We start from the raw sequence: 18,378 nt of genomic DNA on the forward strand, positions 1-18,378 counted from the left end.
AGAAAATACCGAAAATAGTGCATTATTTGCTGGCGATTAAAATACGCGGTAGTTTGAAAATCATGGAGCTAAGAACAGAACAAATAGTAACCAGCAAAATTTTAACACAAGGCAACAAAGTAACGTAAATACGCAGAACTAATCGAACCAAGAAGCTTGCTGGAATTATGGAAAATTTGGATATCTCAAACGAAACTGTTGGCTTTTACGTGGAAACGAGCGCGAAGAAAAACAACAATAGCGTGGTAACAACAGCGACTCAGAAAATTCAGGAGACCGCAATGCGCTAATGGGGGAGGTGATTGCTTCGCCCACCGTGTGAACCGAGGAAGAGGATCGTGCAACATCGTGGCTTCTTGATTCTGGTACATCTTGTCATATGAGCGAAAAGTGGGAATGGTTTGCGACGTTTAAAACTGTAGATAATGAACCGGTGCGTGTGGGGGATGGTCGAATTCTGTATAATAAAGCGATAGGTAACATTATATTAGTTTACTAGTGTATAACGGATATAAATGGATAAGAACATTTTTTTCGAATGTTTTGTATGTACCAGATTTAAGGTATAACCTATTTTCAATGGGAACAGCTCTTCAGAAAAACATGAGTTTAAACTCGACTCATACTGAATGTACGTTTTATAGAGATAACAAAAGTATAGCTACAGGTTACAAATTACCGACTAAAACTATTTTTGTGATGAGAATCAAAACTGAGCGGGTAGAAAATGTTCTAATTACTGAACAAAAGGTTTAAATTAAAACAGACAATATGCAATTATGGCATGAACACTTAATCCATCAACATTTGCGCACATAAAAGTTTGTTTAAAGAACAACAATATTGATACAAAAGATGATTGCAATGATAAATTTTGTGATGCATGCACTCTTGGCAAGATGCACCGAGGCCCATTTCGACTGAGCGAGAATCGTACAAGAAGAGTAGGTGAAATCATAAACTCGGATCTTTGCGGTCTGATAGAAATAAATTCTGTTGGTGGAGCAAAATACTTCTTACTGTTTAAAGACGATTTTTTAAAGTACGTAGTTTTATATTTAAAAAAAAAATAAAACCGAAGTTGTTTTGAAAATTTTAAGCAATGTTTAGAAAAAGAAACCAACGAGAAAATTGATTTTTTCCATGCATACTCCTATTTTTTTTTATTTTTAGCTTTATTTTCAGGATTATTTAAAGTTTCAGGAATCTAAAGTTGTGACCGAATTAAAGTTGAAAGGTTCGAAAATTGATGTAGCGTTAAAAGTTTTAGAAAGTGATACTGCGACCTTATTATCAAGTGAAAAAGTAAATTTCGAAATAAAAATCAAATCAGGTTATTTTTCATTAAAAAGCGTTTTAGTGGTTAAAAGTTTAAATCTTTCAATTCAAACAGTTGGTAAAGAGCTTGCTGAATATTGTTATAATAAAACTGGCGTTTATGTCAAATCTTACAGCGAAGCTCCTGTTATGATAATAGGACAGAATTGTTGCAATTTAATCCTTATTCAAGAATTATTTAAAGTTTGCGTCAATTTAGCTATTTTACGGTGTTTATTAGGATGGTCGATTCATGGTCATCTAAGCCCAGATCAAGTGCAACATGTAAATGTCACTAGTAAATTTTCAAAAGAATGTAAACGGTCTAATGCCAAGGGTAGTGATTTAGAAGATTTGATAAGAAATCACTTTACAATTGATTTTTTCGATCTGGAAGAAAAAAAGTCAAATGATAGTAATAAGCGAGCGCTCGACATTTTGAAAGGTACGTGACGACATATTAACCACAAAAGGAAAACAAGTCTTTTATGAAAATCGGAAGATAAGTATTTACCTAACAGTAGACCCAATGCCCTTGATAGAATACTAAAACTTGAGAAAAAAATTTATCATAATAAGGAATACGCGGAAATGTACTATTCGAAAATGGATAGATTTATTTCAAATGGTTTCGCCAAAAAAGCAGAATATGGGGCATTTCACGAGAGATGTCCCAGCGCAGCGCGCGAGTGCCAAAACACTCATTTTTTATCTCACGATTGCAACCTCATAATGCATTGTAAAAAAAATAATGAAAACACATAATCGACGTGTTTTTTTTCAGCTTTTCGATAATGTTATTGGTTTTGCAAAAATATGGCTGCTTAACTTAAAAAAAAACACAATACCTCTTATATCTTGAAAAGGGTATTTTTAATATTTTTTTTTAATAGTCCCAATCAAAAGATGAGGTTTTTTTACGTCAGATATAATGTTTTTCGCGGGGTGATGGAGCAATAGTTTACGAGATATAAAGTGACGAACAAGCGGTGCGCGGCTTAATGCGGTGCTGCGGGGCACCGTGCGGTCCGCCTCGCTCGCTGGCAGAGCACACCTACTGTTTGACTTCATTGGATATTGAAAATAAATAATATTAAACGTCAAAACTATTTTCCTACAATAAATTACAACTTTTTCACTTATATACATTTATTATATACAGTTTTCTCCCTTTAACTTTTTTTTTCTTGGGTATTTTAGAAGCAGATGACTGTTTCCTTTTACAAACGTTTCTGCCTTTCTTATTTTCCGTCTCTATATCCAACTTCTTTATTTTCAGAAAAATGTTAGTCTGTGTCAAAAGGGAAAATCGTTTCATCAAAAGTCTACCTTCAAGATTTGGTATAAAAAGCATGATACTGTAAGGTACCTGGAACTAGCACAGCTTTTGAAAACCTCTCTTTTAATCCTTCTGCAGTTGTATCGTGATCAAATTTAGGGCTTAAAATCACTTGCGTTTCTTTGCAGCATTTATTTGCCCAATTGTACAAATCTTTAGCAGTAAGTGTTCGAAAATTGGATTTTTGCAAGCTTGCGCACCGTTGCTCCTCGTTTTAAATTGGCCCCAACTCCATCGCAAGTTCCTTTGCCATGTGCTGTAAAATGGAAATGCCACTCTGCAGGAATCTTAAAGTCTTCATAACGATGGAGAAGATTAAACAAATCGTTTTTATTTTTGAAATGCTGAGTTGCGCCATCTGATATGTAATAAATTGCTGGAGAGTCTATTTCCCTTTTAAAAATAAACTAGAGTATCAGTTTATCGTTAGTGTGAATGGAATCGCCTGCCCAAAATTTGGCTGGCAGTCTCCAGAGTTCAAGACGTCCATGTAAAGGCACCCTTATGTATGTGTTCCACGCGGTGCTGCGCAGTGCCGCATGCCGCGCGCCACTTGTTCGTCGCTTTATATCTCGTAAGCTATTGTTCCACAACACCGCGAAAAACATCATATCAGACGTAAAAAAACCTCATCTTTTGATTGGGACTATTAAAAAAAATATTAAAAATACCCTTTTCAAAATATAAGACGTACTGTGTTTTTTTTTAAGTTAAGCAGCCATATTTTTGAAAAACCAATAACATTATCGGAAAGCTGAGAAAAAACACGTCGATTATGTATTTTTATTATTTTTTTACAATGCATTAATAAGGTTGCAATCGTGAGCTGAAAGGTGAATGTTTTGGCGCTCGCGCGCCACGCTGGGACATCTATCTTGAAATGCCCTATATAAAACTGCGGGTAGGAGAGTTTGGTACTTACCTCATTTCGGTGTACAAAATAAAAGTAAAAACCAGGGAAAGTTAGACTCGTATTTGATGCAGCAGCAAAAACTTCATCTTTAAGTTTCAATGATTTATTACTTCCGGGCCCTCCTCTGCTAAAATCTTTACCGGGAGTAATAATGCGCTTTCGTCAATACGCGAATGCCATAAAAGCAGATATGTGCGATATGTTTTTCAAAATTAAAATTAGACCTGAAGATTGCGACGCACAGCGTTTTTTGTAGAGAGGAAGAGATAGATCGAGTGAGCCTCAGGAATGTTTCTTCATGTTCGGCTATTTACATCAAAAATTTGAATGCATCTTTGTTTAATCATAAATTTCCGCAAACTGCAAAGAGACTTATAAATTTCTTGTGAGTATTTCTGGTTAGATTCAAAAGTTGTGTTATCTTAGATTCAAAAAAACCCACGTGAGTTTAAAAGTTTTGTTTTAAATCGGATTAATGAAGTTCGAAAAAATTTGGAGGTTAAAAACTGGTTCTGGATAGCTTCAAACGAAAACTCGGCAGATGACGGAACTAGATTCGTATGCAATGCACTCGAAGAGATTAGTAGGTGGTTATCGAGTCTTGAGTTTTTGAAAAAATCAGAAAAAGATTAGCCAGAGGAGGATTGACAATCGATTTATTCCTTAGAGCATATAAACCTGAAGTAAGCCTGCCTGCTTCCGAAGTGTGGCGAGGGTGCGAGAGAGAAAGGTATTGAAGAGTTGATACCTTTCTCTCTCTTACTGAACGCTCATTAGTTACCGAAAGCAGCTGTCGAAAGAGAACATGTAAGGTATACACTGAGATATATACTATGTGCTTTGTAAATACTGTAAATAAACATTAATTTTTCAATGACAAATTAATTGACTAATACGTCAAAAATTTGTTGTATACCAAATTGCCGCTTAAGGTTAGATGATCCTAACTGTCGGAATTTATCATTTCATAAGTAAGTTCCCAAATATACTTTGAAAAAAAGTGATAATTGTAGGTTATGATAATATTTTGTTTCTTTCAAATTTAAATACATTATTATTTTTTGCAGATTTCCATCAGATCAAGTTTTTTACTAGAAATGGTGTGATGTTATCACAAATAATTTTAAGACGTGGACTCCAATAAAAAGTTTATATGTTTGTGGTTTACACTTTTCTGCTGACTGTTTTCAATATTCTGGCTTATGCACAAAACAAATGTTGAAAAAAGGTTCTATTCCTGCAATATTTTTCGATGATACTTGTAACACAGAGTGAGATTTTTACAACTAGATTATTAATAATTTTTCGTAAAATTCCTGTAACCAAATTATGTATTTTTATTAGAAATACTGTTGATGCAAAAACTAGTAAAGATGATCAAAATCTGCATGAATCAAATTGCATGAAAGACAGTTATGCTATTGGAAATGAAGCAGCGAATATGTAAGTTGCTAATTTAATGAGAAACTATAATTAATAGTATCAACACATTGTGAATCGTATTAATTTTGAATTTAGAACTAGTGAACTTCATACACGTAGCACGAGTGAAATTCTGTCAAACGATAACATACCAAGTGTAAATGAACATGTCCCAAGATGTCACGTACTTAGTCCAAGTCAAATTAGTTCTGAGGACATTGAACCTACCACAACTAAAGGTATCTCAAATGGCGTAGAAAATGATCACAACTTCGTAGAAAATAGACAAAATAGCAGGTACTGTAATGTCATCTTTTTCACTTTATTTGCTTTATTGTTTGATGTAAATGATAAATGAAAGTTATTCACTTAACAATAATCAATACGACATTTTTTAATAGCTACATTTCACCAAACATTTTATTGAAAAAATCATTTGCCAATATAAATTTCGACACTTTAGATTATTCAGTACAAAATACGCATTTGATCAAGCAATTAATGAAGAAAGGCCAAAAAGAACTTATTGCTTTACGAAAAACAATTAAAAAAACAAAAATGTAGGTACATCGTTCAAAAAAAATGACCCAGCCGTTGAAAACTGTATTTCAACAAATGAAACAGCAAAAAGTTTTACCTAAAACCGTGAGTGACATGTTACATGTAAGTAGTAAAGATTTTACACAACATTTTTATTTACAGTACAAATTGTCCTAAAATTTATTTTTCACTTTTTTAAACCAACAATCATGTTAAGACTAGATTTTTACTATGAAGTTTATTGTTTAATTTTAAGTAATTTTTACCGTCGACTTTATTGAGCGATCATTCATTCACAGATTTTTTAAAAATCATTACCATTGTTACTACGAAAAAGAATAAAATCAAATGTTATCTGTTTCTTTCAATTATTTGTTTATTTTAACATTTTTTAATTGAGATTTCTTCAAACATGATACTGAAATTACTACATTAAGATTAATATATGTTGAAAGAATGATGTTTGTTCATTAACTTGCAGAATAAATACAACTAATTAATGACACTGTATTTTACTTATTTTATTTAAAGGTTTTTATTGCAATATCTAATCTTGTTTATTGTAGGCTCATACACCTGATGAAACCAAGTAAGGTAATTGTCTCTATCAAGGAATATTGTCCCTATGGCGGAACGATTTCTTATTTTTTGTACCAAAATTTTTATTGTTTATTTATAAGTTTACAAAAATTACAATAAATAGCTTACAATATCTTTAAAACTTTTTTTAAAATTTTATCTGAATTCACCGATATGAGAAGTAAATAAAAAGTAATTTAAGAACGTGCACTTTCTGCATCTAAAATTTATGAGGATAAGTGACACTTACTATGAAGAGAGAGGATTTCTTTACCCATGCTGTAATAATTATAAAGCATTGTATGAGCTCGGAGTTAAATTTTTTTGCATGTATTGAAGCTATACTTTCGATTTATATGTATAGTTTGATGAAAAACTGAATATTTTTATTAATTTTCGCATGTTCCGTTCCATGTTCATTGTCGGTCAAAATGTACATTAAAAGGAACAGCCAAAATAACGCGTTCCTCATTACCTGCGTAAACAAGAGATCTTGTCCCCATCGTGAAGCACACTTTACTGGTCGTTATTATAACGTATTGAACAATTTCGCAGTGTTGAAAGTACTATTTGTTTGTTTAATAAGATCAGATTTGTCATTGCTCATCTTAAATTAATTGGTAAGTAATGTTAAATCACAATAACTTGAAAACATAAAACTTAACCTTAAAACTCTATTCAACATAAAGTATCACTTATTTATATTAGATTTAAGTATACAAAAATGGCAAACATGGGTGCCAAAAAAACAAAAAAAAATAAGCAGAGCCTTTAAATTTAAACTCTCCTGAGATACAGTTGCATTTCGACGCCTCGTACGAAGACCAGCACAGTTTAAATTTTGCAATGTTAGTTTAAACGGGTAAATCTGAACTGTACTGATCTTCGTGCGAGGCGTCAATACAATATTGCACCTTAACTTGGTATTTTAGACCCCTACAAATTATTTTGAATAAACACACAAGAATTTCAAAAAATATCTTTCTCTCTGTTTCTCTTACTTTGTTTCAAACACTTCAAAATAATCCAACATACACGAAAGCAATAAATCTTTGGAAATGCTTAACAACATTTTTACACTGCCTGAAAAGTGTTTGCCAAAAAAAAAAAGAAAAAAATTAAAGGAAAAGTAAAATTTGTCGCTGCATGCAAATCTGATCCGTGGTATAACATCCATAAACAAAAGGAAGATAAGGAAGCTGAATAAAAAAGATGCAAGAAAAGAAGAATGATTTAGTTGTTAAAAAAAACAGATATAGAAATCAAGGAGATCGAAATCAAAATATTACAAAAAACAGGTGATGGGAAAAAAAATTGCAAGAAGAAAAAAAGTCTTAGAATGATACAAAGAAAGAGTTAGACTTGCAAATTAAAGCTATTTTATTAAATATCAAACAAGAAAAACCGTAGATAGTTTATTATAATTTATTTGAATCTAAGATTTTATATTGAAATGTACTCAAACTGGAAATATTTTGATAAAAAAAAAATTTAACTAATGTAAAAAGGAAATAAGAATAAACAATAATTTTTAATAATAAAAAGAAATAAATACGAAATTTATAAAATAAAAAGTAAATTATATATATTTCACCTTGGCTGACCCCCTCTCAGTTATTATTATCTTTAAATTATACTTAAATAATTTGAAAGTTCTATATTTATTCATTTCAAATCATGTTCCGCGATGGGGACAATGACTGCGGAACAGTGCTGCCTAACTACTGCAGACGTTCCGTTTAATGTACATTTTGATCACCTTCTTATTTATCACATAAATTTTTTAATTCTGCTTAAATTTTGATACAAAACAGCAACCTACGTTCAAAAACAGATAAACCACCATTATTGATCGAAATTTTATAATTAAACGTTAAAAAAAATTTTTTATCTGTAATAAAGGTAAATCGATACCAAAATTCGTTCCGTGGTAGGGACATTTACCTTATCTAATACAACGGCTAATGTCTTTGGATAAAAAAACACTATTTCCTCCTGCCTTGCAATCCTTTGCCACGACACTCCATTTTTATCCTGCAAAAGCGTACAATTACATTAGGAATTCTTTTTTAAAATGTATGCCTCATCCTATTACTATTACTAAGTGGTACAGAAATATTGAGTGTCCATCGGGTATTAACAAGAGCAGTATACATGCTGTGAAGAGAAAAGTATAGAGTTATGTAAAAAAGAAAGTATGGAGAAGCCAGTATTATGCAACCTTGTTTTTGATGAAATGAGTCTGAAGAAAGGTATTGAATTAATAAATGGAAAAGAATACGGTTATATTGACGCAGGGGTGAAAGTTGATAGCTATGAAGTACCCGAGGCCACGAATGTATTGGTTTTTCTTCTTGTTTGTATAAATGGGAAATGGGAAATTCCAATTTCTTATTATTTTGTAAATACATTGAATGCAAAGGAGAAAGCCGATCTAGTTCGTGAGAATTTAATTGCTGTTCATAAAACAGGTGTAGAAGTTACATCGCTAACGTTCGATGGATTACTAGCTAACTGTACAATGTGCAATTACTTAGGCGCAAACTTATGTATTGGACCATTTATAAAAAAATTTTTTTTACATCCTGTCACAAAAAGAGCAATTTACATCATATATGACGGATGCCATATGCTGAAATTAATTAGGAACTCATTTGCTCTTCAAGATGTGACTGATTCTGATGGCAATATTATTTCTTGGTCCTTCATAGAATTTTTAGTGCATTTTCAACAGAATTATGGACTTCATGCAGCAAACAAAATAAGACAGCAACATTTAAAATGGGAGAAAAATAAAATGAATGTTAAATTAGCTGCACAAACATTAAGTCAAAGCGTTAGCGTTGCTCTACAGTTTTTAAAGGATGATCTACGTTTGGTTGAATGGAGTCAAGTGGACGGCACAGCAAAATTTTGTGCAATGATTAATACGGCGTTCGATATTCTAAATTCTCGTCAATTGTATTTAAATGACGAATTAAAAATTGGAATTTCTCAGGCAAATATAAACAATATTGAGATTAAAATGAAAAATATTACAGATTATATTGCTGATCTTCGCTTTTCTGATGTATCGCAAGTAATAAAATCGCGAAAAAAAATCGGATTTGTCGGTCTTATAATCTCATTAAAAAGCGTTTTTAGTATTTACAGAGATTATTTTGAAAAGTGGAAAGGATTCTTGTTGACATACAAAATGTCTCAAGACCACCAGGGGATATTGTTTAGCGCAGTAAGAAGTAAAGTTGGATATAACGATAACCCAACTTGTTATCAGTTTATAAACATTTTTTTTAAACTGTTAGTTCGAGCTGATATCAAAGGATCAGAACATGCTCATTGCATAACGCTCGATGATACCGAAATTTTGCATATCTCATCTATAAATGATTCCTGTAATGAAAACCAAAATAATTTTTTGACTGATAAAATTGAAACTTCTGATTATTCAATTGAATTGTTAAGTCCGGACACAACTGATATGAGAATAAATATTTTTGAGCCATCTATGGTAGAATTGCCACTCCATCCCTATGTGTCTTCCTGAAGAGAGATGGAGCAATAACTCCTTGAAGCCCATACTAGGGTCTTATAATAAGATCTATGAAATACGCGATGCGACTAGTGTCTACTTATCACTTACCCAGTGAAAACTAGTCATTCTGAACTATTGAATAGAAAAAATCGTGGACATTTAATTAAGCCATGTAGGGACGTAGTTTTGATATATAAAATTTAAGAACAAAACATCCGAATATTTCATAAGCCTAAAGTTGGAATTTTTAAGGAATTGTGTCAAGTTTGTTATAAAAGTATTCTTAAAAATATTCTTGCAATTCAGCATTCGTCAAATGCTTATAAAATCGTGATAATATTATTAAAACTATTTAAAAAAAGTACCTTATGATTAGGATTAAACATATCGAGACACAAAAAAAACAAACAAAGAAAAAAAATATTAGACGATTGTATCGATGAGACGATTTTTTTATTGAGTTATGGTCTTTTTGTTTAGTTATTTATTTATTTATTTATGTTTTAATCAATCATTACTTCTTTTGTAATAATATTGTCAAAGATAAATTTAAATGTATTATCATTGATATATAATTAATATTAATTAATTGCAGTTAAAAAAAAATAGAATGTTCAGAATTACAATTGGAAGATAAGAAATTATTAATAAAAACGTGTAATGATTATTTTTAAAAAAACTACTGAATTAAAAAGAAAAGACTAGATGAGAAAAAATTTTCACTACCGATGGTCTCATTCCTTCGGTTTATAATTTCTCATTAAAGCAAATAAATTCTTTCCAATAAAAATAAAAAAAAAATGTTGCAGTGAGAATCGAACTTCAAACGCTCTATCCCTGTAGGCTGAAACGTTCACCGCTAAGCCATCGCGGAGCCATCATAAGTTGATTTAAAAAACTCGTATTTAAGGTGCTTCTCCCAAGTGAGGGCTTTTGTTTTTGTGTTAGCGTGTCTGTGTCTGGCGGGAGGAAGGGGGAGCTTGCTTTGACCGTAAGATGGATGGGGATTGGAAGTAACCAATGAGCGTTCAGTAAGAGAGAGAAAGGTGTCAACTCTTCTATACCTTTCTCTCTCGCACCTTCTCCACAGTTTCTTAACATTGACATGATATAGCAAGCTTACTCCAGGTATATATGCTCTAAGATTTATTCTAGTAATGACTCAGAGTATATAAAAGAAGATCTTATGGTTGCTGTGGCTTCAATTTGCGAGGTCGCGTTAATTGATTTTTCCCGTTTTTCTTGTTTAGATCGTCTAATTAATTGGGCTATAATGTTTTTACGGGCGGTATCGATTGTTAAAAAAAACAATGAAACGCAGGAGTTTGGTGGCTATGATTCTTTCAAACTACGTTACGACTTCCCTTTCTTTGAGTATAACCCCGGTTAGTTGGCAGTGATAACAATCGGCTAAGAATATTATCGGTACCGAGGAAACTCGAAGATTAGGAACCAACACACAAACAATGTGAGTGTTTACGTGTCGGAGGGCGGGTTCGTTGCTCTGTGTAAAAGAGCGAAGTTGCTCGGATTGCCGATTATATAAAAAACATTTAAAATAATTGTTATCAAGTTTCAAAATTTATCTGTTGAATAAACAATTAATTCCTGCACGATATGCAGCAATTGTTTTTGATTGTTGCTTTATTGATTTTTATTGTTCCCTGAATATTCCCTTAAGTTTATATTTTTATCTTTCTAAATAAATTTATTTCTGCCCTTTTTTGGGTACAGACAATATTCTCAGTTTATATAAAACAATTTCATAAATATCTTAACAGCTATGATTTTATTCTTAAACTCTAAAAGGAAACTCGCAATCATACGTGGAGGGGAAGGTTTACTTAAAAAAGCACAATCAATTTTTATTTTTATTTATCTTATACTTATTAAATCATATAATTCTAAGGAAATCGTGTCTTCAATTTCTATATGTATTAATTATATTGAAGTAATTGCGATTCTTTAAGTTAATAATGCAAAAAGAAAACATATGGTATACACGATGATTTCGAATTTACTTAAAATTTATCCGCATTCATTTAACAGAAAATTTTTACATAAGCGACAATTCAAATTTGAATGTTCCCTCCTTAATATCTCCACTTAATACATTCGGTTAGACTAGAACGAATTTTGAGTACAACCACGGAAGGTTAATGCTAGGTAACTACCTATCCTACAAAATCACGTAGGGTTAGGTCGTTCTCAGAGCCCTTGGGTGTCTTGAGCACTGCTTAAGTCGTCGACCCAGGAACTTCACCTAAGAACGTGGTCGCTAACCCTAGTGCCTTGACTACTTGGGGATGCGTCGTTTCCACGCTTAAAATGGTCGAGCACCGAAAGTTCAAGTAGAAACTGGTTAGTGGAAGTGTTACCTGTAGGTGGTGTGCAGACTTACTTTTCAGCTCTCGGCCTTCGTACTTGGTCTCTTTCTCTCACCTTGTGCTCGTCGTGGTAATGTACTGGTGCACGGGAGAGTTCCAGGTCTGGGTGAGCAGCGGATTTTCCGCGTCCCAGGTTCGCTGGAGAAGGACTGACTTTACATTGCGCGCCGGCGCCTTTTATGCCTGCGTTGTTTCCTTTTGAGTAGCAGGTTTTCCCTTCTTTTGGTGAACGCGCTCTAGCGTTTTCTTAACGTACTAGACGCACATTCCCCGCGCGCGGCGTTCAAATTTGAATTTTCATGTTTTCAGTTAGTACGTGTTTTTAAATAGGAATTTTTTTTTTTTAAATAAAAGGAAATATATGTACATACAAAATATACCTTTTAATTGTCTATTTGACGGTTTTTTTATAATAAGGAAAATATAATAAATAGAAGAATATAAGGCGTATATTATGAATTCTACGTGATAAAAGTGCCCCCTTGCAACGTGCTAAAGCAGAAAAATTATATTTAAAAATAAGTCAGGAAAAGTCATTCAGTAATGAGATAAAATTTTTGAAGAAAGGAGAAATCATCTTTAAAAGTAGTAAAAATTTTAATTTAGAACCGTACATTGACAATCAAGGTTATTTACGCGCGAAAGGCCGACTTCAGAATTTAGACTTTAGAATTCAGAGAGCTACTCCCACTAATTTAAAAATGGCTACTTTACCTTTAGTTAGACTTGAGAGTCGCGTACGGCCGTTCACACACTGTGAGTTGGATTATTTTGGGCCGATTAAAGTAAAAATTGGAAGGCAACGAAAAAGAAGGCGGGGCGCATTACTTACCCGTATGTCAACACGTGCCTTTCATATCGAGATTGCGAATACCTTAAGCACTAACTCTGCTATCATGGTTTTAAGACGTTTTTCTGCACGGAGATTTTTCAAAAATAATTTATTGCGACAATGGCACTAATTTTAAAGGTATGAAAAATGAGCTTAAAAAAGCATTACAGGAATTAGACCGTAATAAAATAAAACATTTTGCCAATAAAAATCAAATAGAATTTAAATTCGATCCTCCAACTGCTTCACACATGGGAGGCGCTTGGAAACGACTTACTCGTTCAGTTAAAACAGCATTAAGTGTTGTCAGCATTAAATGTATCAGTAGATCCGCGAGACGAAGAAGCTTTGATGCCGAACCATTTTTTAATCGGAACATCTTCCGGGTTAATTCAATTAAGTTCGTTAGAAACAGGAACATTATGTACATACAAAAAATGGCGCTTATCGCAACATTTTGCGGATTTGTTCTGGTTTAGTTCCAATTTTCCATGAAAATTCGAATCGTAACTGCTGGCGAAAAGGAGTTATTACACAGGTTTTTCCGGGATCAAATGGCCAAGTGCGAGTTGCTAGAATTCAAACTGCGAATGGTTTAATTGAGAGACCGAGCAGAAAATTTTTAAAGTTTGCATAAAAAGAATTTAGTAAAAACATTTAGTTTGTACGGCGGGAGGATGTTCTGGTTAAATCTTGCAGTCATTATTTTCTTTTAAATACTGATTTGATTTATAACTTTTCATTGCTTCAGAGCTTCCAATAAATGCCTCACCTCAGAGGTTTTATTGAAACTCTGCTAAGCCGCGTACATGGCGTTTAAATAGGAACGTTCGGGGTTGCGCATTCCTTTGTTTTTTGTAAAGCACGGGGCGAAAGAGCAGCAGGCTCGTCGCGGACGGATAGGCGATACAGGCGTTCATGGTTGGACTGTTTTGAGTTGCTATGGGAACTGAAATTTTGTTTAGTTTTGTAAAAAAGGCTGCGAGATTATTCAGATCAATTTGGTGGATTCGAGTGTAAAGACGTGTACCCCAAATAAAATACTTATTCTCAAATTTAGTTTGATTTTCACAAGCCAAATTGTACATTTACAATCCAACTATGGGAGTATTAAGTAGATTTTGTGAAAACCAAAAGAAAATACACGTCAATTGCGTGAAACGAATTTTGAAATATGTAAAAGGAACGCTTGCATATGGTTTTATTTACAAAAAAAAACGACGATTGTTAGAAAATCACAACATTCTGTGATGCCGACTTTGCAAATGGTCCTGAAACACGCAAATCTGTATCAGGTTTAATTTTAAAATTGGATAATAACACTGTATCGTGGGGATCACGTAATCAAGGTACAGTTGCGCTTTCGACCACTGAAGCAGAGTTCTTAGCTGCATGTCCCGCGGTTCAAGAAATTACATGGGCCGAAAGCTTAGTTACATCTTTGTATGGTTATAAAATAACGAAACCTTTGTTATATATTGATAATCAAAACACAATTGAAATAATTAAAGATTTAAGATACCATTGTCGTACAAAGAATTTGGATATTAAGTATAAGTTTATAAGAGAAAATTATAGTAACGGTACGTTCATTATGAAATATGTAAGCTGCGAGAATCAACAAGCTGATATTTCAACAAGAGCGTTACCCGTAATTACGTTCGAAAAATTAAGAGGTTTATTAAATGTAAACTGCTATTGAAATATATGTACCTATGAAAACCTGACATTGGATTAGTAATTTTCAGTGGGAGTGTTAAGAACATGGAAAGTAACAAGTCATTTCAACAATAGTTACGAATAAACGGCAGCTTACACCCTTCAGTTTACTATCGCGGTGCTGTTGCTACTCATACATACAATGTTCGATATGTATAATCAGTACAACTTACATGGGTCTTCAGTCTGTTTTGTGATCTCGCTCTGTTAAGTCCTATGACACGTTCTGTACTTATTCGATCTGCTGTATACGAAATAAAAAACACATACACTTAACATACAGGTATTCTTACTGCCTTTGTTACTTTATCATATTAATGTATGAATTATAAAATGTTGAAATATCAAATGTAGACACTGAAATAATTAACGAAATTGTAGTATTATTTACAATTAACAAAATGCAAATCACTTATTGTACAGAGGGTATAACATTTTTAATCATAATATTACCTTTTGGTAACTAATGAAGTAGCCAGTAAAAGTTTCGAATTACCTGGTAATTGGCATTTGTGTTGTTTAATCATATACTTTATTAATCAATTAAGATGCCAGTAGGGGCCCCGGGTTATCTGGTGATGGGTGCTTTTGTTAAAAAATTATAATTTTGTAACTTATAAAGTGGACAGTAAGTGCCCCGGGTAACCTGGTGATTTGTGCTCGTATTATTATTTAATTAATGCATGTATGACTGTTTAGGCACCAGGTAATGAGGTTAATTGTTCATCATACATTGGATTGTGTGGTTATTGGGTTTGAGATTTCCGGGCTCAGAGGTAAAAGACTTTAGGGTGACCGAATTATTAGATTAAAGAGCTTAAGTTAGAGTTTTTTGATTTTCCCGTAATTCTGGAATCACTTGTAAATTCTGTCCTAATCGGACTGAACTGTGCTGCTTATTGTCGATAGGGCCAATTCAGTTCGATTGAGACATCGGGAATAATTTGATGCAGCTCCAGTAGTCTACCAGATGCCAGTACACATTTCTACGGAAGTGATAGGTGTAGTGCATGGAATAGGTGTAATTCATAAGGATAGTAATTGGGATCGGCCCATGAGAGCCTTCTCTCGTAACTTCAGAATCACAACACTATGTACAAGGATAGAAAACAAGAAAACCCCAGAGAAATGTCATGATAAAAAAACTATACAATGTGTATGGTCCATACTCTTCCATACTCTCTTTTTTATGTGATATGAAACCTGACATAATTTATGTAATTTCTAATTTTGTTACAAGCATTGACATAATATTTGAGATTACTCTTGAACTTAGCAACCAGTGCATCGCACTTCTTTCAATATTGTATGAATTATCGTTATCCCGATGCAAAACAGTATCTTACTTAAAAAATAGTTTCTATTAAAACAAATATTTGTATTTGACCGCACACCGTCACATATGTAACTTAAGATTAGTTTTATACTATTTACCTGATGTAAACTACATAGAAATTATGTAATATTCTCCATGTCTCGTGGCTGTGTAATTTATATTCAAAGCCAATAAACGTAATTTACTACTATGCTAGGTGAGTTGCGTCCGTTTTGGCTGTTCAGCGTCAGAGAAGGCGCGAGACCACCGAAGTCAGAGATTAGTAGAGAGATTGCTGACTGCAATGCTACGGCGCGAGTTCACTTTTGGCCACTGTTTCGAGCGCCCCGTTGCGGCCAAGCGGTCGAACCAGGCACACATATTTTTTTTCATTTGAGAAGCGTGGAGGGGATATACCGAGTGTGTGCCTTCGGATTCGCGTGGAAATGGGCATGTAGGCACATACTTTGGAGACGCGTGGAAGGGGTATACTGAATGTGTGCCTACGGAGAGAGGAGTGGTGCATGGATATGCCAACTACAGCTATATAACTATATACCCGCGTATATCATAGTGAAAGAAAGCGACGAGTCTTTCTCGCTACTTATATACTAACTTCTTAAATAAGGTCTTAGAAATTAAGGGGAAATAGAGAAAAAAAAGATTTCACATCTAATATTTACAAAATAAAAAACCTATTCTTTAATTTAACAATTCTCTATTACATATGAAAGCTTAAGAGAGGCAAGCCATATTATTTTTCGAAAATTTAATCATACAAATAAATGCTTACGCAATTGGAAGCTCAGACTTTCAAGGCATTTATTTTTTAGTTCTTCTTATACTTTGGATTTTCGTTTAGTACTGCGTATCAAAGTACGTTGAAAAAATATTTAGCTTGAAATATTTTTTGAGGTTGATAGTATGGCTATATAAGCACCTTAAACACAAATTATTGTTTTTACTTATCATAATCGCTATGAACTGTAGGCCAAGCTCCGGAGGGTATCAATGAACATATGTGACTTTAGGTTGTATCAGGTCCGAAGTTTGAATAGCTGAAATGGTTAGGGCTTATGCCTTCGACGGCATATTTTGGCGATTTGGGGTTCAATTCTGATTGCCATTAGATTTTTTTTTGTTTTATTATAATTAAGTATTCTATTTCAATTTCTTATTGCAACTTTCATTGTAATTTATAAATTTTGTCAACACTTTTTTTTCGGGCACGTTAAAAAAATTTTATTTTTAATACTGTGTCACGTACATAGAATCCTACGCAACAACTCACTATTAAATGATTTATTACGCTAATAGTTATAGCTGGCAAGGCTAATTCATAATTTTAAAGGTAATAATTTGAATGATAGTAACAGTGATAACTAACTAAATGCTTATAAATCTTTATGTGCGTATTCGTATGCTTGCATGTGTGTGATCTCAGACTTTTTGACCGATGTCAATGATTCAGGACTCAGAAGAATTACTTTTTCATATTGTTACGATGGCTTGGGAAAAACAATCGTCATAGCTTTTTAAGGTTGTCATACCTCTTGACGATTTCTTGATTTTTTTAAGCAGATTTTTGTATTATTCAGGTGAAAAAAATATTCTTACACATATTTTAGTTTTACTTAGGGAAAATTCAAACAATTACATTTTTTTAAATCTCTCCATACGTTATACAGTTTCATTTTGAACAATAAAACAATTTTTTTTCTTTCGATTTATGCATTCAAGATTAATATTTCAATAAGATTGATAGAACAATTCCCTAATTTGTAATTTTAATTAAATTCTTAACAAGATCTTATTTCATACAGTACGAAAAAACTACATTTTATATCTTCGCACACTCCATAAGAGTTTTTTTTATAGGATAATTTTACTTTAATGTGATAAATATTATGATTTCATTGACAGGTTTTACACATCTGAGCTTGTAATTTATATATATGCATGTTAATACTTACTGTAGCTAAAAAAAATAAATGTAGTTTGGTTTGTTCTTTTATATCTTATACGATTGTTTTATTGGAAAAACTTTAGATTGAATTTTTAAGGAATTGTGTCAAGTTTGTTATAAAAGTATTCTTAAAAATATTCTTGCAATTCAGCATTCGTCAAATGCTTATAAAATCGTGATAATATTATTAAAACTATTTAAAAAAAGTACCTTATGATTAGGATTAAACATATCGAGACACAAAAAAAACAAACAAAGAAAAAAAATATTAGACGATTGTATCGATGAGACGATTTTTTTATTGAGTTATGGTCTTTTTGTTTAGTTATTTATTTATTTATTTATGTTTTAATCAATCATTACTTCTTTTGTAATAATATTGTCAAAGATAAATTTAAATGTATTATCATTGATATATAATTAATATTAATTAATTGCAGTTAAAAAAAAATAGAATGTTCAGAATTACAATTGGAAGATAAGAAATTATTAATAAAAACGTGTAATGATTATT

General features: G+C 32.6%; 1 protein-coding gene and 1 long non-coding RNA gene across 2 annotated transcripts; both read left to right on the plus strand.

The window, feature by feature from the left end:
- Nucleotides 1–4,481: 4,481 nt before the first annotated feature.
- Nucleotides 4,482–5,934, plus strand: LOC106644777 (uncharacterized; the record flags this gene model as incomplete). The annotated part of the gene is made up of 2 exons (XM_089596696.1): nucleotides 4,482–4,540; nucleotides 5,393–5,934. Coding segments are annotated over 2 exons (222 nt in total), but the record flags the coding sequence as incomplete, so codon positions are not given.
- Nucleotides 4,643–5,286, plus strand: LOC106644784 (uncharacterized). Its single transcript, XR_001339145.2, has 3 exons — nucleotides 4,643–4,840; nucleotides 4,938–5,012; nucleotides 5,088–5,286. It is a non-coding gene; the product is annotated as an uncharacterized LOC106644784 (long non-coding RNA).
- Nucleotides 5,935–18,378: the final 12,444 nt, after the last annotated feature.

Source organism: Copidosoma floridanum, unplaced genomic scaffold (assembly GCF_036245765.1).
Source record: "Copidosoma floridanum isolate Cflo_tuat_1 unplaced genomic scaffold, Cflo_Japanese_pri ptg000004l, whole genome shotgun sequence".
Lineage (NCBI taxonomy): Eukaryota > Metazoa > Arthropoda > Insecta > Hymenoptera > Encyrtidae > Copidosoma > Copidosoma floridanum.